Source organism: Dermacentor silvarum, chromosome 4 (genome assembly GCF_013339745.2).
Source record: "Dermacentor silvarum isolate Dsil-2018 chromosome 4, BIME_Dsil_1.4, whole genome shotgun sequence".
In the NCBI taxonomy this organism is placed as follows: Eukaryota; Metazoa; Arthropoda; class Arachnida; order Ixodida; family Ixodidae; genus Dermacentor; species Dermacentor silvarum.
The window spans coordinates 46,348,508-46,370,359 of NC_051157.2; the positions used below are offsets into that span (position 1 = coordinate 46,348,508).

General features: G+C 47.6%; 1 protein-coding gene across 10 annotated transcripts in view; it reads right to left on the reverse strand.

Moving 5' to 3' along the window:
- LOC119449951 (cholecystokinin receptor type A) overlaps window positions 1–21,852 on the reverse strand; it is a 208,860-nt gene that overhangs the window by 46,061 nt on the left and 140,947 nt on the right. For all 10 annotated transcript variants that reach the window (XM_049665544.1, XM_049665543.1, XM_049665539.1 and 7 more), the window contains exon 2: window positions 18,390–18,587. In XM_049665544.1, the coding sequence (XP_049521501.1) occupies window positions 18,390–18,587 (198 nt within the window). The remainder of the gene's footprint in view (window positions 1–18,389; window positions 18,588–21,852) is intronic.

The window sequence follows — 21,852 nt, forward strand, 5'->3', positions numbered from 1 at the left end:
AAAAGTAACGGCGGGAATAAAAACAGTGGCACAACAGAAGTCACAACAGAAGTCACAACAGAAGTCACAACAGAAGTCACAACAGAAGTCACAACAGAAGTCACAACAGAAGTCAGTGATGACAGAGAGACGTGAAAGAAAGTGTAAAGAAGCCGGTTTCGTAAGTGATTTTATTTGTACGGAGTTCTTAGTGATAGACCAAGGCGATACATACAAGCGTCTTTAGCGGCTACGCAGAAACGGATACAGTTGTCGTTCTGTCCAGGACATATTTCCACCGCCGAGATTAGGTCACTGAGCTTGTCCCGTGCTTCGCGTTTTCTATATTATTTTTATTGTAATATTATATAATAAGAACCACGGTGACTGCCAATTTCATGCCAAACTATTTGTTGATACACGATCCCGGCTAGACGCGACATGAAGGCAAGCTCCAATAATCGTTGGTGCGTCTACTGCGCGTATCAGACTCAAAAGATGAAGCAACAGTCCCGGATTGATGTCATCGTTCCATAGCGCAGGAGCATTCACCGGGCACAATCTGACCAAAACAGCCCCCCTCTGGCCTGCCTGCCTGCCTGCCTGCCTGCACTGAGAGATAACGAATACGGCGCAGATGAGAGAATATTTGCGACGTTTCCGTGTCACAAGACGCCGCGTCATCTCCAAGGGCATTTCGACCGCGGGCAACGTCAGCCGCGTCGCATCGCTGGCCCGAAAATGCGTTACACCATTTCCTTGACGATGGGCGAGACTTCGAGCTCACGACGTGCGCTGGTCATGATAAGGTGCCGGGTTTTCGCACCGCACAATGCAGGTCTAATAGTTCCGAGTACTGCTGGAAAACCCAAGCACGGCTGCGGTTGTTAGGGTACAAAAAACGATTAACTCGGTTATGGTGGCCAACCAACGTGTCGTTTTATTTATTTTCGCCCACTGTTCCTTCGGGTAATGGTAATGGGTAATGGCAGTAGCGGAAAGAAAAAAAAGATTGTCGCAGTTTCACCTGAAAGGCGAAGCATCAATTGCGATAGCAAACTTGTAGAGAGCTATACGGAGTAATGATATTAGCTTTATCAGCCGTATAAACTTGGACATGCAGCAGCATCAGCAACACGCAGAACTGTATTCGACGCCATCGGCGTTTTGCCCGCGTTCGCTCAAAATGCGTGCGGCGTTGGTGACTGTTGCCGGAGCCTCTGATATAAATAGGCACTTCGTGCCGCAGCTAAACGTCGCCTCCCTTCCCTCCCCCCCCCCCTCCCCCACGGCCTCTCGCGCGTCGGAAGAAGGCACGTTTGCTCTACATATATGGTGATTGTAAAGGAGAAAAGAGACGCCTACTTCTGCAGCCCTTAAGGGAGCACAGCGCAGAACGCGCGTTTCTTCTCCGCCGTGCGTTCACTCCCCGTGAAAGCGCGCGTCCCTAGTGCTCTTTCACTCGCACATACAGCGTTCGGCGGCGCGCGGCGACGATTTCATCTCCATTGACGTCATACGGAACCTCACGGCGACGGCGACGCCGACGGCAGAAATCTGCTTTTGAGTGTCCATATAATTGCTATCGCAATAATATCACTGCTATGACTGACAGTGGCACATGAATGGGACTGTGTTGAAGAACTAAGTACGGCGCAGAACGCGCGTTTGTTCTCCGCCGTGCGTTCACTCCCCGTGAAAGACGCGCCCCTCGCGCCCTTTCACTCGCACATACAGCGTTTGGCGCGCGGCGACGATTTCTTCTCCAAATGACGTCATACGGAACCTCACGGCGACGGCGACGGCGACGGCAGAAATCTGCTTTTGAGTGTCCATATAATTGCTATCGCAATAAAATTGGCAGTTTCGCGAAGGGCACTGCGCTTCAATTTCTCGGACGGCGTTCTAAGTATACGCGGGTCAGACTAACGCAGACGCGACATACGTGGGTGCGCCAAAATTTCTGGCAATAGAAGCTTTAACACGCCGTGTAGGGCCTGCAAAGATATCGCACGGGCGCCACCACGCTGCCCGTAAAGAGCCGCGCCGGTAAAATTACATCATTTTCAGGTTTGAGCGCTAACATAGTTTTTCACTTTCAATAACAGCCTACGAATATTTAGGATAAAAGGCATGCACTGCGAATGTTATGCCTCGTGAAATTTGTTTGCGGGCGGCCATTCTCAAAATCCTGAGGAATAATTTACTCAAGCCAGTACGATCCGGTATGAGCAAGTTTAGTCATTGTATAGTGTGACATTATAACCGGCATTTACGGCATAGATAAGCGTAGAGCATACATATACCTAAATATATGTGGAGCCCCACGGCGAAGCCGACAGCGAAGACGACGGGGGAAATTCGCTTCGAGTGTCCATATAATTGCTTGTCCTACACAGCATTATGCGCATATGCATACGTGAACCAATTTTGTCGCAGGTCATGAATTTACAGACACTAGCGCGCACTCGGACCCGTCGGGATTCCCTCATGCACAGAGAAAGTTTCTCTATGCCTCACCTTCCTACTCGCACCTATTGTTACTAACCAAGTCACCAGAACTGCTCGAACGTTTCTATGGCGGGTGGCATATGAGAGGGTAAACATAATCGCTATTGATAGCACCTTACTACTTGAGGAAACGTTGAAACGTCCGAGAAATCATCATTTAGTACTTTCTGCATTTCAATGGAAAACGAAGGGCATTAAAGAGATACGGGCGTAAAATCTGAAAATTTTGCGAAAATGCTGAAAATGAATCCTCAGTGTGTGATTACACCGAAAAGAAGTAGTCATTTAGTTCATTTTTGAGGTGATGGCTTTATTTTTGGCGTTTTTGTGAGCGTGCGCCTCGCCGCCCGACCCACGGGAGTTGGAAGGCGTGACGTCACGACACCCTCGTCGGATAGTCAGCCGGCCGGCCACGGTCATTCGAAGCGCGCCGACGCCGCCATCGCGAGCATGGATTCGAGTTCTGGTGCCTCTACCAGCGATGACTACACGTCTGAAGACGAGGACCATTCCAACTTGGCAAGCAATATTACCGCTTACGGTTACGACCTTCCGCGACAAGCGACGAAGAAGAGCAGGCGGCCGTGGAAGTGCCGGTCAGGTTTTCGCGAACCGTAGGGCGAAGATTTCGCTCTGCACCAGACACTTGTGCAAGAATTATTTGTCCTTTGCTCTGTAAACTTGCGTTTTCAAGAGCGCACGCAGGCGAGGCAGCTGCGGGGTACTTCAGCACTGCGTGGATGACTGAATAGTAGTTTATGCCGTAGGCGTGAGCAACTGCTGTGAGGTATCAGTACCTCCGAGACTCTCACGTCCACTTCGCCAGCCGCCCGACAGATGGCAGCACCTGTCCGGTGTTCTCCCCAGTTTTTCCTGCTTTTAGCCTGTGGAAACGCAGGGCTGTGTGTGTGTGTGTGTCTGCCCCGCTGCCATGTAGGACTGATCTCGTCTGTCGCGCTCGCGCGCGCTAGCCTTGTATTGTTTGTACTATGCTTTGGCAACATTTTTAAAGGCATTACTGCCTTCATGCCCAGCCTCGGGCATCTCGCCCCAGCATCACCCTCACACTGCAGAAGGCTGCAAGTGAACGAAAATAGTACCGACATCTTTTCGCCTCCTCTTTTCAAACGCGCCGCTGATCATTTCTGCCTTGCGTTTTCGTGAGAAGACCGATGGAACAGCGTCAAGCTTTAGGCGTTGCCTTTTGAGCGGCATGCCGAGGCTTTCCAGCACAGCCAGGGTTAGCACGGTCACATAATCATCGTGGACGATGTGGTCCGCGCAAATGAAGTCATTTTTTAGAGGTCTCCAAGCTGGGCGTGATAGCTGACAGGCAGTTATCCAAAGTTTACGCACCTTCTCGTCTCTGGGAAACGTGTGCGACGGCGTGTCACGACAGACGATGCTGTTATAATAGCAATGTCTGGGCATTTCCTTCCGCCGCTACGAACGCGTCAATACCGAGCGACGACCGCGTGAAGGCTCATGTCAGACGCACCACCTGCGGGGAACGCCGACGGGGATAGACGGACCACGTGCGAAGATCGCCCAAAGTGGTTAAACAAACGCTGCAAGGGACCGACACCCCCGGAAAGACTGCGACGGCTGTGGCCGACCTTGGCCGGCGTTCGCGCGCGTGGGTGTTATGACGTCAAATTTCAGCTTCTGCCAGCGGCCGCTTGGAGACAAGGTGCAACAGAAAATCGCAAACAAAAAAAGCTGTTTCTCATTCTTTTTTTTTTTTCAAAGCAGCTTGTTGTAATTCGTCATTTTGCAACAGTTCAACTTTTGTTCCGACGCAAAAAACTACCCGCCAACTTTTGTGTCCGTATCCCTTTAAAGGGTCCGAACGAAAAATAAGGCCACACCATTTCATAATAGACCACACTGTGCATTGGTATGTAACAAGGCCCTATCATGTAAGGAGCTGTCCGACGGGTAAAATTCAACACAGAGGAGCATCTTTCATTTGTGAAAATTCTCCATGATTTTCCTATGATTTCTCTCTGTACTAACTATTTCACCTGGTTTCGATATGCATGGCGCGTGCATAGTGAAAAAATATGCATTGACTTCGTCCCCCGGAATTGAAGAAAACAGTCATCACACATCGGAGTGTCCGTATTGCTGCACAAAATTTGAGAGCTGCAGTGTACGAGTTTACCTGTACATGCTCAGCCAGTGCACACAACGCATGCGCTTGTTTAGAAAGACTAGGCGAAGCATGCAGCCTTTTCTTTTCCCTTCCAAAGCGGTTTACGACGCATACCGTTTCGTCACTGCACGTAAACGCAGCTTTACTACCAGCGAGGTAATAATACTGTGAGTCCAATCCTGCTGGCCCAGTTAGCATATTACATTGACGTTAGTTTCCTTTTATCTGCCGACAGAATGCAACTGCCGAGAACAGAACAAAGTCGAAGGGGGAAAAAAAAAGGAGAAGCGCTACTTCCGAGTGCAGTTTATTTGCATACATGGAATTATCACGCTCATGCAGGTATATGATCGCTATAAACTTCATTTGCCAGAAGCAGTTGCCGTGCATTTTCCTTTCTTGTCAGTTATGTATTGTGGCGCACAAACAAGAAAAAAAAATGAAAGGAAGGAAGAAGGAAAGCTTGAACGTCTTGAAGGACTGACAAAATGAACGGCGAATAGCGCCCCCTCCACACTTCCATTTTTAATAAAGATAGGAACGACTTTTTGACGCAGCGTGGCCTGGCCTTGAATAATGAGGAAGCGCTTACGCTGTCCTGTAGGGAATGTCTCCGATATTGAGATCACCTCACCGCTAAAGGAATTTGACAAGGCAAAACAAGAGTGAAAAAAAAAAGATAAATTTGAACTTTCGGGACGGAGAAATTCCTTAGCTTGCATTTTTTGATCACCTCGCTACCCCTGAGGCGCTTCGTCTTCCAAGCGTATTTCTAAAAAAAAGTATTCAATCAGTCAAATTTTATTAACGAGCGACGTTTCTGTACCTATGCGTACCCCCTCCTGTCAGTCCGCCTCAAAGCGCGCGCGGGGAAAAGGAATCGATTTAGCGAGGCTAATGTATCAGCGAATATCATCGAGACATAAAACTTGGTGCATGTTTAATGGGGTCACGCGTTTTGCAATGATAGGCAGACATTTACAATTCTCTGGACGTCCCGAAAGCCCCGTCTGCGAACAAATACGAAGAGATGAAAGTGAGACGCTTAGGACTCCCAGCGTGTCGTAATTTCGCTAAGCAAATGAGCCGGGTGAAAACAAGGTTACTGATGAAACGAGAAAAATCCGGTGGAACACATCTGCAGATGACTGTCCCCGTTAATGCGATTAGCATTCAAGCAACGTAGTGACACGCCGTATAGCTGTAGACACTTTTATTTGTTATCCGCAGTGGTCATTCTGATATTTCTATTGCTTCGGAATTCCGGACGCCACAAAGAAAACTTCACTAAACGCGACCACCCAACCGCGACCAGTTTTGTCCCGCTGGCACCGTAGAACTGGGGTTCAGCATATCTATATACTCTACGAAACAAGCAAGAGGCCGCGTTTATGCTAGAAAGCTCGCCTTCGTGCGTAGCGTTCGCCGCCAGCGTTCCTGGTAAACATTACGGTTCATAAGTTGCATTTGCCGGGAAGCGTGAGAAGCAGTCAGGGATCTTTGCACGCTATCGGCTTCCGTTCTTAAAGACGAAACTTAAGCGTCCGTCAATTTTTATGCTGCCGCGTGCGTTGCACTTCGCTTCGAGCGTGCTACCTAGAAGCATGGAGGAATGCTAGGGCGCCTGGCGCATGACCACAGCATTTCCAAGGCGTAACTTCCGCTTACCGCCGCCGTTAGTGGAGCCGCCAGCGCTCTCGCATCGAAGCCCATGCAGAACGCACGAGCGTGGTCCAACTTTTGCACGTACGCCTTAAGGTTCTTCATATCAGCTGCAACACACATTGAACTGCGGTGCATATTTGCTTGCTAATTTTCCTTCGGCCGCCTTTCGCACCCTAGAAGAGGCGAAATTAAATCACCGCAGCACACGCAGCCAAAGCGAGGGGTCCAGAAGCATCCGCTTGCCAATCACGGGACAAGTGCCTGCATCTCCTTTATATTTTTTGTGACAATTAAGGCTTCAAGACTGTCACGTGACGCTTCCTCTTTGTATCTTTTTTTTTTTTTGCTCCATGTTCGTTACGGCGGACACATTCGTCCTGGGAGTGCGACCGAAAGCCGTCAAAGTTCTGGTCACGTGTTTGTCGCAACTTCCGTTGTTGGCGCTGCGCCAGACACGGAGGGAACAGGTAGAAGTTCATATCATAATAATAATAATAATAATAATAATAATCATCATCATCATCAGCCTATATTTATGTCCACTGCAGGTCGAAGGCCTCTCCCGGTGATCTCCAATTACCCCTGTCTTGCGCTAGCTGATTCCAACTTGCAACTGCAAATTTCCTAACTTCATCACCCCACCTAGTTTTCTGCCGTCCTCGACTGCGCGTTCCCTTCTCTTGGTATCCATTCTGCAACTCTTATGGTCCACCGGTTACCTAACCTACGCATTACATGGCCTGCCCAGCTCCTATTTTTTCTCTTTATGTCAATTACAATATCGGCTATCTCCATTTGCTCTCTGATCCACACCGCTCTCTCCCTGTCTCTTAACGTTGGGGCATATGATAACGTATCTCACGAGGCTATCCTCGAAGCTCTTGAGATGGTTGGCTTAGGTGGTCGAGTTTTTCAATGGATTTCTCATTACATTTTCATGAGATCGTTTCTTTGTCTGTACCGGTGATGGTCAAACCGTACGGCACTACACCTACGGAGGCGCCCCTCAAGGCGGAGTACTAAGCCCCACCCTATTCAACCTCACACTCATTGGTCTCGTTGATAATCTGCCAGCAGCGATCAAGATATCAATGTACGCAGACGACATATGTATATAAACTTCAGAAGTAACACCGCCCTCAGATACGTGCAAGACTTCAAAAAGCTGCTACACTGATAGCTATATACCTCCGCAACGAAGGTCCTGAAATCTCGTCAGACAAATGTGCACTGATGGCATTCACCCGCAAACCAATGACACCCTACGCCATCTCTATAAATGGCCAGATAATTTCTTATAACAAGACTCACAAATTTCTTGGCATAAGAACTTGTCAGACAAACCTTCGTGCTCGAGAGGCTATTCAAGCTCGGGCTCTAAGGGCTTGTCTTGGTTTGCTGAAATGCACATCGACAGTGGCGACTATTGCAATCGCCCGGGACCAACTCATACAAACGCACATTGCGGTGGAAGTGTTGAGAGTGCACATTAAGCACTTTGCCCGGGCCCGTTCCCATCATCTGGCAATACTACCATCAGAAAGGCGGCAGGCATCATTTTGCACTACGATTTCGGATTATTACACTCGCCTTCCATCAGGATTCTCCCCCGCAACTAAGCCATCGATTCCTCCATGGTGTTTGGATAGACCTGCAGTGCACCTCACCGTACCAGGAATCAGAACTAAATCTGAGCTGTCATCACCTACTCTTAAACAACTCACTCTGCTCCTTTTGCAAGAAAGCTACGCCGACCACGTGCATATTTATACTGACGGATCGGCAACTCTCCAGTGTTCCTCTGGAGCCGTGGTTTTCCCAGCGAAAGCCACCACCATGAGTTTCAAGACGTGTCACCCAACGACATCGACGGCTGCGGAACTTGCAGGTCTTCGCGCTGCACTTCGTCTCGTCAGCCAAGAACAACCTCGAATAAGGTCAATATTCAGTGACTCGAAGGCAGCGCTGCAGTCTTTGCTATCAGCCCTGCGACTCCTCTCTACGCCTTTGCATCCCAGCTGGACTCTGCCGTCGAGAAGCTACCCTTCTTTTTCGAATATGGCTAGGAGTGGCCTTTACTAAGTCTTTTGCATTCCGGATGGGATGGGCCGACAACACCTCGTGTGATGACGGTGGTAGCGAGGAGACTCTTCAGCACCTTCTCTGTGACTGTCCTCGCTACAATTTACAGAGACGATCGCTCGTACACGCGATAGCGCGTTTTTACCAAAGACCTCTAAGAGAGGAACTTATTTTAGAATGCCGTCATCACAAGCCATCGCAGCGGAGGGCGACGAGGGCGCTGTTGCAGTTTTTAAGGGCAACAGACTTGGACAAGCGGCTGTAGCCTGGGCAGATGTTTATAGTGCTGCAAGTGCTACTGTGCTGCGCCACCTGTGACCGATTCTGATTGTGTTTGTGCTTCTTACTTTCTTTATCTACACTTTGCTGTCACTTTACCTCCCCCTCCCCTCTCTCCCCAGCGTAGGGTAGCAAACCGGATCTTCCCATCTGGTTAACCTCCCTGCCTTTCCCCTTTCTTCTGTCTCTTTCTTCTTCTTAACGTTAGGCCTAACATGTTTCGTTCCATCGCTCTTTGCGCGGTACTAAACTTGTTCTCGAGCTTCTTTGTTAACCTCCAAGTTACCACCCCATATGTTAGCACCGGTAGAATGAAATGATTGTGCACTTTCCTTTTCAACGACAGTGGTAAGCTCCCAGTCAGGATTTAACGATGCCTGCCGTATGCACTCCAACCCAATTTTATTCTTCTGTAAATTTCATTCTTATAATCAGGGTCCCCAGTGAGTAATTGACCTAGATAAACGTACTCCGTTACACACTCTAGAGGCTGACTGGCGATCCTGAATTCTCTATTGAACATTATCTTTGTCTTCTGCATATTAATCTTCAAATGCACTCTTACACTTTCTCGGTTAAGGTCCTCAATCATTTGTTGTAATTCACCCCCATTGTTCCTGAATAGGACAATGTCAGCTGCAAAGCGAAGGTTACTGAGATATTCGCTGTTGATCCTCACTCCTAAGCCTTCCCAGTCTAAGAGCTTTAATACTTCTAAGCATGCAGTGACTAGCATTGGAGAGGTTGTGTCTCCTTGCCTGACGCCTTTCTTGATAGGTAACTTTCTAGTATTCTTGTGGAGAGCCAATGTAGCTGTGGATTCTTTGTATATATTTCCGAAGATATTAACGTATGCCTCCTGTACTCCTTGATTACGCAACGTCACTATGACTGCTGTTATCTCTACTGAATGAAATGAAATTATGGAAATTATGGAGATTTTGAAAATGAAATTTCCATAATCTATGAAAGTTATATACAGAGGTTTATTGTACTCCGCAGATTTCTCGGTTACCTGATTGATGACATGGATCTGATCCATCATAGAATATCCCTTCCTAAAGCCAGCCAGTTCTCTTGGTTGACTGAAGTCAAGTGTTTCCCTGATTCTATTGGAAATTATCTTGGTGAATATTTTATATAGTACTGAAAGCAAATTATTGGGCCTATAATTTTTAAGTTCTCTAACTTCTCCCTTCTTATGGATTAATATATTGTTAGCATTCTTACAGTTCTCTGGTATACACTTGAAGTCATGAGGCATTGTGTATAAAGGGCCGCAAGTTTTTCAAGCATGATATCACCTCCATGTTTTATTAAATCGACTCTTATTTTATTCCATCTTCTCCAGCAGCTTTTCCCCGAGTCATGTCTTGCGAGGCCCTTCTAACTTCATCGCTAGTTACAGAAGGAGCCTCTGTACCCTGTTCACCACTACTTGGAATGAAAGTAGCTTGGCTGCTCTGGGTACTGTATAGGTCAGCATAAAATTCTTCCGCTGCTTTTACTATGTCATGGAAATTGCTGATTGATATTACCCTGCTTATTTTTCAGTGCATAGATCTTGCCTTGTCCTATGCGAAATTTTCTTCTCACTGATTTTATGCTGCGTCCATATTTTACAGCTTCCTCAATCTTTCCCACATTATAATTTCGAATATCCCTCACTATTTTCATGTTGATCAGTTTTGATAGTTAAGCGAACTCTGTCTGATCTCTTGAGTTTGACACTTTCATGTTTTGTCGTTTCTTTATTAGGTCTTTTGTTACTTGGGAGAGCTTACCTACTCGTTGCCTTGGTGCCTTACCTTCCACTTCAATTGCTGCTTTCGAGATCAGGAGTTCATATAGAGTTCCCTAATAAAATTACTATACTAAGCTCTAGCTGGCACTGCGACTGTTCAGCTATCATGGAAAGGATGGTCAGCACATGAATTTTTGTCTTATCTTCATGCTCGTGGCGTCAGGTGTTCTCGTGGCTACTTTATTTACTACATTTATTTGCCTTTATTGGAGTAACTATGGAAGCAATCTTACTTCTCTAAATGCAGAAGACAATGAAACTCTGCCCACGTGCCTAGGAACTCTGCCGATCGTTGCTTTTATAACGCAATATTTTGTCGAATATTATCAATTTGCGAAGTAATAAATCGTCTTAAGCCACAAAGACGTTGTTTGTAGGCTAATTCATGCACTAAGCAATATTTCCATGCTGGTTGATCGAAACGCCATGGTTAGAGCTCCTGTAGAGACTTGCACCAGAGTTCTCACAAGTAACCTTTGTAAGAAACTCTATACGGGAATAAAACGCGCGCGCAACCCGTCGTCGTATCTGCGTTCCACAGAAGTTCAACAGAAGCGCCTTGAAAAAGGCAAGTGCACTTGTCGAAACGTTGGCTCCTGCTTTCACCTTGTTCTGAATTTGCTCATCGTCTTGAATTTCCATCTCCCGCCTTCCCCGTGTTTTTCTTAACGTCTCATTAGAAGTAGCGATAGAAGTAGCAATTCCAATTGCTCAAGCAAATGGCTGAACGCTGAACGGCTGCGGCAGGACTCCACTGTATCTCGAGTGGATTCCATATAGTGTTGCCACCACAGTTAGCACGCGACCAGCCTCAGACAAAGCACTCCGCGTTGTGTTACAGCATGCTACCAGTAGGAGTTTCCAAACGCGTTCTGTGCTTTACCCACTAAAAAGACGCCGCACTCTAATCTGATTGACTTGAGAATAAAGTTTACTTTCTTCTTCTTCTTCCCTGCCATTCGCCTTTTAGGGGCGAAGCTCCTTATAGCGGCACCCGTTCCGTCCCCGTCGTAGTAGTAGTAGTAGTAGTGTGTAACCAGTCTGAGAAAAATGAGAAAAAAATCACAGCATATCCACGGGGTGAATGATGATGAGTGGGCGAAGCTCCGGAGGGAATCATCGGATCTCCCGCTTAAGGGGACGCTAGCACAAACGCGTTAGAGACGTGAAGTACTCTCTAGTAAGGGGGAGCGGCCACAGCGTCTTACGCAGCCATTTACACATGCCGGAACGTGCACCGCGTTTGCCGACGCAATCACATGACTGCTGAGAGAGTATACCCCCCGTATTCATAAACGCTCCTCGACTTGAACTTGACTTGCCACCGCCTTGGGCAGCGCGTTCGAAACGCGTTGAAGGTAAGGCGGAGAGGCCACAGCGTCTTACACCAGCTTCTTACACGGGCCGTAACGCGCTAGCAAAAACGCGTTAGAAACGCGCTAGAAACGCGGCCTTTCGTTAATGTTAGGTATTTATAGCCATCGTGGTGCTTGTGTCCATGTCCGCTTCGTGGCGTAGTGGGCTAACGCCGCGCGCTCGGAAGCGAGGGGTCCCTGGTTCGATTCCGCGCTACGGACACAACTTCGGAATTTTTTTTCTCAGACTGGTTACACACTACTACTACGACGAGGGACGAACGGGTGCCGCCTTAAGGAGCTTCGCCCCTAAAAAATTCCGAAGTTGTGTCCGTAGCGCGGAATCGAACCAGGGACCCCTCGCTTCCGAGCGCGCGGCGTTAGCCCACTACGCCACGAAGCGGACATGGACAAACGCACCACGATGGCTATAAATACCCAACATTAACGAAAGGCCGCGTTTCTAGCGCGTTTCTAACGCGTTTGTGCTAGCGCGTTACGGCCCGTGTAAGAAGCTGGTGTAAGACGCTGTGGCCTCTCCACCTTACCTTCAACGCGTTTCGAACGCGCTGCCCAAAGCGGTGGCAAGTCAAGTTCAAGTCGAGGAGCGTTTATGAATACGGGGGGTATACTCTCTCAGCAGTCATGTGATAGCGCGTCGGCAAACGCGGTGCACGTTCCGGCATGTGTAAATGGCTGCGTAAGACGCTGTGGCCGCTCCCCCTTACTAAGAGTACTGCACGTTTCTAACGCGTTTGTGCTAGCGTCCCCTTAAGCGGGAGATCCGATGATTCCCTCCGTTACTAGAGAGTACTGCACGTTTCTAACGCGTTTGTGCTAGCGTCCCCTTAAGCGGGAGATCCGATGATTCCCTCCGGAGCTTCGCCCACTCATCATCATTCACCTCGTGGATCTGCTGTCATTTTTTTCTTATCTCTCCCCCTATAGCAGTCAACTCACTCTTGCTTCATCACCGCATCAATGTATACGCAATCTTTACTGTAAGGTCGCTAAGCCGTCGTCACCGCCGGTCCTTTCTTTTTCCTTTCCCCTTTCACACTTGTAGGGAAACTTCTGAGATGCCGAGTTAACATCCTTGACCTTGTTTTTCTCTCCCTTTGTCTCAGATCCTTTAGTACTGAGATGGTCTCATCGACAATTTCTTGCGTGATCAGTGTAGGTTTAATCATGCCACGGCGATCCCACTGACTAAATGGCACACCTGCCAAGACTTGGCATTCTTGAAAAGTCCCCGCACGAATTGGCGCGATAATTTTCTAGTCCTTTTTCTTATTCTACATTAAAAAGCACGCGCGGCATAGACTTCTCGCTCGTCTCGTGAGGGTCATATTAACGAGTTTTCTATACCGCCGTCTCGTCGCGATGTCTCCGGAACAATCCAAAGATCATTGAGACGTGCGGATAAACGCAACCGGAAAAAGTGCGGCTATCCTACGACCATCGAAGTTTCCGTTGACAACGATTCAACAGAAGTCGTCATTGCTCGATCGTTTCAAAGGGCAAGTCTTCGCGGTAACATGTCGCCTTGGAGATAATTTAGCGCATAATGATGAAGGTCGTGGCGACCTGGGCGGCGATAAAAGCATTGCGGAACTCCGATCAGGTGATGGTGGCAGTACAACCCTGCGGCGTTGCGTCACCTCGAATTACACTTTCGGGGGCATTCAATCACCCGCCGGCCTGGAAACCCAGAGCTACACAACACTGTCGTCACCACGAACATGACGGTTTCGTAAACCACAATTACCGCACAAGTGGCCAGCCTCAGACAAAGGACGCCGCGTTGTGTTACAGCATGCTACCGGTAGGAGTTTCGAAACGCGCTCTGGTGTCTTACCGTTCCGCTTGTGTCGCGCAACGCAGGGACGCAGGACGCAGAACGTTGCAGGAAGTCCTATGGCATAAGCGACGCCATCACTTCGCTAAGGTCACGGGAATAAGGAGCTAGCGATCGTAAGCGTATTAAGTTTTCCTTTTCATGGCGATATGTAAATTTTGTATTCCTACACGAACTCGAACAGGTGCCTCGGTGTTGGGCGTTCTGCACGATGATGTTCAAATTAAATAAATAACAGGACGACATCTCGTCTGGTCGATAATTCATATTATGAAAGAAACGTGGAACGACGAAAAATGATGCAATTTCACCCAAAAGGCGAAGCATCAATTGCGAGAGCAAATTAGTAGAGGGCTGTATACGGAGTAAGGATAGTTGTTTTACCAACTGTATAAACTTGTACATGTAGCAGCACCAACAACGCGCAGAACTGTTGTCGACGCCGTGGGCGTTTTGCTCGCGTTCGCACCGAACGCGCGCGCCGGTGGTGACTGTTGCCGGTGCCTCTGGCGGCGGCTCAGAGGTTTTCGACGAGATCAGAACGGGACACTCGTCGAGCAGCGTCGGAAGTGTTTACCACCTTCTCGCCTCACAACGTTTTTATATCCATACGCATTTGGTGCCGCAGCTAAACGTCGCCTAGCTCCCCTCCCTACCGTCCCTCAACGGCCTTTCGCGCAATGGAAGAAGTCGCGTTTGCTCCCCGCCGTGCGCTCGCTCCTCGTGAAAGCGCGCGTCCCTGGCGAGCTTTCACTCGCACATACAGCACACGGCGCGTGGCGACGATTCCATCGCCGTTTGGACGTCATACGGAACCTCACGGCGACGACAACGCCGGCGGCAAAAATCCGATTGGAGTGTGTATATAATTGCTATCGCAATAATAAAGTGGTGCGAACAATAAGTTTAAGGTGTTTCGGCTTTCACACAGTATACCCTAGTTCACTCACACAGTATACCCTATAGGCTTTCTGCCTTCCTTTCCTTTTGCCCATCATATCCAAAGCGCAAGGCCTGTTGTCACCTAACGACGGTGCTTTGATTTAGTCCTCCGTGGATACTAGGCAGCAAAGTTATTGTATTATACGTACTTCATATATTGTCTTAGTAAAGTTCTAATGAACTTTATTTTCTTGCAATGCTCCCCAATTTGTACGTTCTGTTCGCGTGACAGGGCTTCAGCGCGTGTGGGCAGAGCGTGTGTTCGACTGGTTTATTTCATCAAAGTTTTCTGTTTCAGCTGCAGAGCAGGATAGACGAGCATGTTATCTTGTATGCGCTACGGTTTGTGCCATTTGTGCCTCAGCATAGAAGAACATTTTGGTGGATGTCCCTAGGCGATCAATCGAACCTGTTCAATTCCTTACCATCGTGCTTTCGAAGATCGACTCCTTTTTTTTTCTTCTTCTTATTCTGTGTTCACGGAGATGTTGGTGCCTGTATAGACGGCGCCGGATACTGTTTTTGATTCATAGATGTAGTGCAAATAGCGTAAAAGTTTCTAACAAAGAATAGATAAAAGAATATAGCGACAACAATTGTAAAGCTGGCGAAGGTGTTCCACAAGGAACTGTGCTCAGTCCATCTCCCTTATAACTGTATAATGGCTCAATTGTCGATGGGCGCGAAATGCAGAAAACACCCGTGTACATAGGTTTAGGTGCACGTTAAAGAACCTCAGGCGGTCCAAATTAATCCGGAGTCCCCCACTACGGCGTGCCTCATAATCAGATTGTGGTTTTGGCACATAAAACCCCATAATTCAATGTGGCTCAGTTGTCTCAAATCTTGTCTACTTATTTGCACTATTCTCTTGACGCAGACGACTTACGTACGTCTACTCATCTTATGTTGCTACTCATCAACTCATCTACTCAAGCTACTCATCTTATGTTGACTAGATAACGTTGCGTAGCCAACGAGCAATAGATTTACTTTTGTGTGCTAGCACTACTGTGTTGTGGTAGCACACAAAGAGCACCTTTCCCAAGAGCACTCGTCTCGCCCCGGTCGGCTTGGACGCGCAGGTGAATACAGGTACGGACGACGGTTAGTGAAACCGGAGTTTGCGTACATATGCGACGATTTTACACTCCATGAATTCTCCGATCTCAAATATACGACTTGCTAAAAGGAGGATGATAAGGCTGTATTGAGTGCTGAAGTAAGACTACGTGCGAGCGTCAAACAACGTCGCGTATATTAGGTTCAAGATTCCACGGAGAACACTAAAATGCTTTGGACAGCTCTTCGAAGAGGCAGGACGTGTGTCGAGTTAGCTGCTGAATAACACTTGGCTTTGGGGTGAACGCGGTTTGAATCGTGGATCCGGGATCTCAAAGAGGTGCGACGGAATGTTAAGGCATTTCTCTTGCTTGCGTTTACCGTTAAATATCCACTGTTTTTTTTTTGTTTTTTTTTTGGTGCGCATTATAAAATTGTTTTGCCAATTGCCCACATCTTTCGATACATCGCATATCATCTATGCAAATGCGCAAGAAATGCTGCGCGCAGTGCCCGGGTAGTTTCATCTGCTAAATTTGTCGTTAGCATTGCCTTTAGCATTCCCTTTAAACGCGCCATATAGGTAGGCGCGCAGGCGCAGACGACCCGAGACTCTGCCAGTATGGTGGCGCCATCTAGTTAAAGTGCCTGCAACCGCCGCGCGCGCAGGCGCAAACGACGAGATGCGATTAAGACGAGGCGCGCAATCAACGCTATCCCGATGTTAGATGTGAGCCACGTATTCTGGGTACCTCTTCGGTACACGTTATGACGTTTCCTGGCAAGGTACGAACCGCTTCTGGAAGCGAATCGTAGAGCTATATGCGCGGCTACAACCAGGCATCATCCGGCTCAGAAGACTGCTGCGCCGCGAGCATTACAAGCCGCAGCTCGCCGTCGACGCCGGGCGGACAGATCAGATCCTTCTCGTCAAAATAGAGGCGAAGTTGCTTTGCCGCGAAGACCCTGTTGTGCTTGGTGCCGAAATTGTAGCTACTCTTGCGCCGCTCAAACAACTTACGCTGTGACTGTGCTACGTGTGCCGCGCAGGCCTTTGACTATTTATTTTTTGACCACCTGGCGCTCTTTAACGCGCACATAAATTTTAGTGCACAAGCGTTCTTGCACATCCTAGACTATGTGTTTTTGCGTCCTTTATCGCCTATTTATATTCCGTTGAATATGAGGGGGGGGGGTGAATCCAAAGTAATTTTATTTAACATAATCGGCTTCATCTTTTTTTCCATTCGTCAATTATTTGCCCCAAGCAGATGAGATGTTAAAAATTTTCATTACACAACTAGTATTGCAATCGCTTAGTAAGGCAAGCTTGCAAAACTATTGCGCACTAAAACTGTTTTCACAGTGCTAACCATGATGAATGATAGCATGGCCAGTGTTCTAAGTAATAAAATGCAGTTGAATTTTAATGCCTATATTATGCAAAAAGATGCTAAACGTAAGCATTAAGTCTGGTCGAACTAGTGTGCTGCGGTTTAAGAACTCCCCCAGCGCTTATTTAGTTAAAGGTGGTAGTACCATCATTAGATTGATTTAGCCTGGCACATTTACCTTTCCAACGAGGCTTCCTTGGACGTCACTTCAGTGACCTCTGAACTGTTGTTAGCCAGCTGCTCCAATCCACTAGGAACATTGGCACCATCCACGCTTTATGCCCATATAATATTAGTATGACCTTTCACCGTAGGGCTCGTAAGTGGCAGCATCTTGTTGCTCTCTTTCAATCGCAGGGTGCAGAACGCTCTTTACATTTAACGAGTGTGTTCTTATTTGTTATCGTCAAGGCGCGGTTGCAGAAGTTAACCTTCATAAATATCGTTAGGACCGCTCCTTCCTTTTTTCCTATATTTTTCTTTTTTTCCCCTTAAGGTCAGAATCCCGCAACACAAGAACTTTCCTCGTGCACTCTAGTTGACAACGATTTCACACGACGTTGACACTGTTCCTCCTATCATTTTGTCTACGTAAGGCTCTGGCAACAAAATAATACGATAACGAGCTGATACGCTACATCGAGCTAAAGAGTTGTTTACCGCGCGAACTGGAGCATCGCTGATGTCGCCTTAGGGATGACGGAGCCATCATTTCACGAGATTGTTAATTTTTCTGCCAATGAGGGCATGCCGCGAAAGTTTCCACAGTGAATTTCACTTCACTTACGAAATGACCACATCTTTTTCACTCCGAAGTGAGTAGGGGGTTCCTCTGATCCGGACTGAGTCACAGTCAGTGATATAGAGCAGAAAGCTGTTTACACGTCAACGATATCCACAGTGGCCTTTCTCTTCTTCTCGCAATCTTTCCCTCTCCTTTTTCCCCTCCCCCAGCGTAGGGTAGCCAACCGGGCTCCGTCGTGCTTAACTTCCCTGCCTTTCTTTTATCATTTTCTCTCTCTCTAGAAGCAGTTCTCAATACTTAAGACGACTTAGAGAGCGGCGCTGTTCCTCCCTTATTTATCTTTTTCGTCGTTTCCCGGTGGAGCAAACCTTTGCTTTCAGATCATCTGACGCGCATTTTATTTCACAAATGTAAACTGCTAGCGTACTTCTTATTTTTTCCCCGATATTTCCTCTACTGTCAGTTTAAGCCGACGAGCCGTAGGCTGTTGTGGCTTCGTTCTGTACGCCCAGATGATCTAGAGCAGGAAGTGTAGGCGCGATGTGGAAACACACTGACCTCCGCGCAGGGGCACCAACTGCGAAAGGACGGCGATGGGCAGCATGGTGACCATGGAGCAGAGCCAGACTAGCAGGATGACCTTGTAGGCGTGCGACCGGGTCTGCCACCGACGGGACTCGAGCGGCCGAACGATGGCGAAGAACCGCTCCAGCGAGATGGACACCAGCGTCCAGGCCGACACGGACACTGACACGGCTGCGAGAGAGAGAGAGAGAGAGAAACATTTTATACCACTCATTCCAGAATGCCATCTTTAACAGAGGTTGTTCGCGCACTTCGCCTTGTTGACCATGCATTCGATTGTTTCGACAGACTTTCACGGCCACGCGGAGGAGTGGCCTTGTCCATGTTGGAATGCGCTGGACCCGTCGGTCAAGTGTCACCGCGCATGCCGTGACGTATGGTTGTCTGTCGCACCGTTATGGTTGCTCACCCGCTTTCTCTGCTACAGCACCCCAAGACATATACACTTCCACTATTATAAAAGATATCCTTCGGCTCACGACGGGAGTGTTTGTTACAGCCGTATTGTTCTACCTCCTAGTGGTTTCACCCGTACGGAAGAAATATGTGCTCTGAAGATTCGATTGAAAGCTGGCATTACATCGGCTCTCTGCTGCCGGAATGATTATTGTACTACCCTTGCCGATTACTGTAATACCCTTCGCATTACATGCCATCTTCTCGCTGCTTCATTCCACCCTGACCATATGGTCTGGACGGAAACCTTTGCACATTAATGTAGACACGTCTGGGCCTTCACACGCCACATCGCTACTATTTTCGCAGTGTGAGCTTGCGCAGTAATGTGCCTCTTGACTTGACGCGCGCGCACGCACGCACACACACACTCACACACACACAAACAAAAAAAAAAAAGAAAGAAAAAGGACACTCCGTAACAACCAACCTCCCTTCTACATAAAAACGAACAAAAAGAGGGACTTCTTCCAAGGTTGCAGTCAACTGTTTCCAATGAAATGACCGACGAAATATAGCGGATACAAACATCCAACGAGGCGATAATAAAGGTGCGGGCGGTAGGCAAGCGCTTTTGCGAGCAAGCGGCTTTTTCAATTTCCGCCTAATCCGAGGACCTGCTGTGCAAGTGGCGCTCCTATGTCTCGGCGGCCGAGAGAAGCGACGACGTAAGGGAAGACGGCCGCCGCTTCCCACGCTGACCTCCCGAACCCGGGCCCGTATTGCAACGATGACTTTGTCAGACAAGACATCGCACAGCTCCTGTGGGACTGCGAGGGCCTTAGCCAGCTCCAGGCAAACACGCCAAGCTGGCTGGCTTCCCAAATCCCAAGCGCGCCAAGGGAACGCCAATTTCCCTGTGGTAGTTTTGCTTGTGAAACCAACGTGGCAGCGACCCTATTAAAGGTCCGGATACGCCTGTCACACCTCCCTAGTGACCCCGCGCTTCCCCATAGAACACAGGCCAGTTGTCTCTGTAAATGAAGACTTACTTAAGTATTCATTCGTTTCAACTGCAGACGCGTTGCGGCGCTAGTAAACACTTATTGCATGACATCACTGCAGAATAGAAGCGAAGTACAGTTTAAGGAAGATTTCAGATGACACAAAGTATACCTTTTTTCTTATTAGTATTATTCACCATACCTTTGATATGGGATCATATCTTCCCTCTACGTATACTCGAGCGCCAGCATGAAGCTGCTGTTTAATGTTTCATGCTGTTTGTCTCGAGAACCACAGTTTAGCATTTAAAATGTAGCGACGCTGAGTCACGAGCCAAGGCCTCTCCGTCCGTATGATTCTTCAAGGATTCTGTCTGTAACCATTTTCCTGCATGTTTTCGGTGTTAAATCTATGCCTGAAACGTACGTATAATTGCACGAAGCACATGGTGTTGGAGAATCGTTCTGTTCGATACCACGTAACTATAAGCGCGTTCCCATTTGGGGAAGCTCAGTAGCGACAGATTAGGAAAGAAATGCCATAGTAAACTCGGCAAGTTAGTGCATGCCTAAAGAAAAAAAAAAACACAGACGAAATGTGTGAGCGAACACTAACAAGCTGTTCTCTGCCCGTCTGCTTCTTGTGTTCTTGTGCTTTTTGTCAGTTTTATTTCTTTATGTGGTCAGAAGCTCGTACCAAGCTACATATGGGGCAATTCAAAACAAGCTTCTAGAAGTGCACTAAAACGCAATATTAGTACAAGCTGCATTTGTAAATTCTATAGTATCCTGGGGGGGTATTTGGTAATGATTATAAACAAGTGAACACAATAGGTAGGTAACAATCCTTGAAAAGTGCGACCACTGTAATATCAAAACAGTCTTCTTTACTCTGCAGCACGCAGACTTAGCTATCCAGGGAAGATGCAGAAATAAGATTGGTTGCAGCGTGGTCGCACTTGACGTTGTCGCACTAGTTCACCATGGAGCCATTGATTTTGACAACGCCCATGATGGCGTAGCTTATCTTTTTTTCTTCTTGTACACCAACAAGAACAACGTTGCGCTCTAAGGAAACCGTATATTCAATCTGACATGTTTTGATAACTGATTTTTCATAAAGAGTAGCCAAAAGACGTGATAATACTTAAAATTCTGTAACATCGCACTGTAGCTCTTACGCTGTCATTTTAGCGCGAGAAAAAAGAAAACAAGCCCGGCCTCGACATTATCTGCTCGTGATCAGCTTTCAAATATAGGCACTTACGGTCTTGAAATAATAATTCACCAATAGACACTGATTTAGGGTTCATATAAAACCAGAACTTCATAGTTCTGTTGCTGGCATATGGGCTATTGTATATAGGCTTATATTATTTCCCTTTTATGAACTTTCAAAGACGTTATTCCGGTTAAGTTGATTTAGCATGTGCAGCTTTTGCAAAACTTTCGAAGTTACAGTGAAATTCAGCGGAATAGGCTAACTCGCTATTGACCTCTCTTGACACTTCACTGAGCCTTCGACTGCCGCCTGGCGAATCTTAGTGCTAGGCAACCTTACTCTTGCTTGTGGCTGAGCGTAGTTTTTACAAACGCCTAATGCTTTCGCATCGGCTTGATGAGCAGTGCCTCGCGCCACTTTTGTCGTTGCGATGAGACTATTAGACACATTATCTGCTATGTACGGTCCTTATTTCGCTGACGAGATTTTTCTCTGTATGCTGCGCTAAGCCGATTCGACCACAGAGCGCTCACAGAAGAAAACATTTTGGTACCATGCATGAAATGAAGTCGACTGCCATCCGCATAAAACACAGCGAAACCTTGTTGAACTTTTAAAACATGTGCCAGCGCCTCTGAAAGCGCAGTGAACGCAGACACGTGTCAGCGCATGTCACTTCTGATCGCCTTCTCATTTCTTGCCGCTTCCCTCTCCACCATCGCAGAGCAGCAAACAAAGCGAAGCCTCGTTATCATCTCGGCCTTATATTTCTCTCTCTCTCTATCTTCCATGTCACTGCACACTCAACCAAACC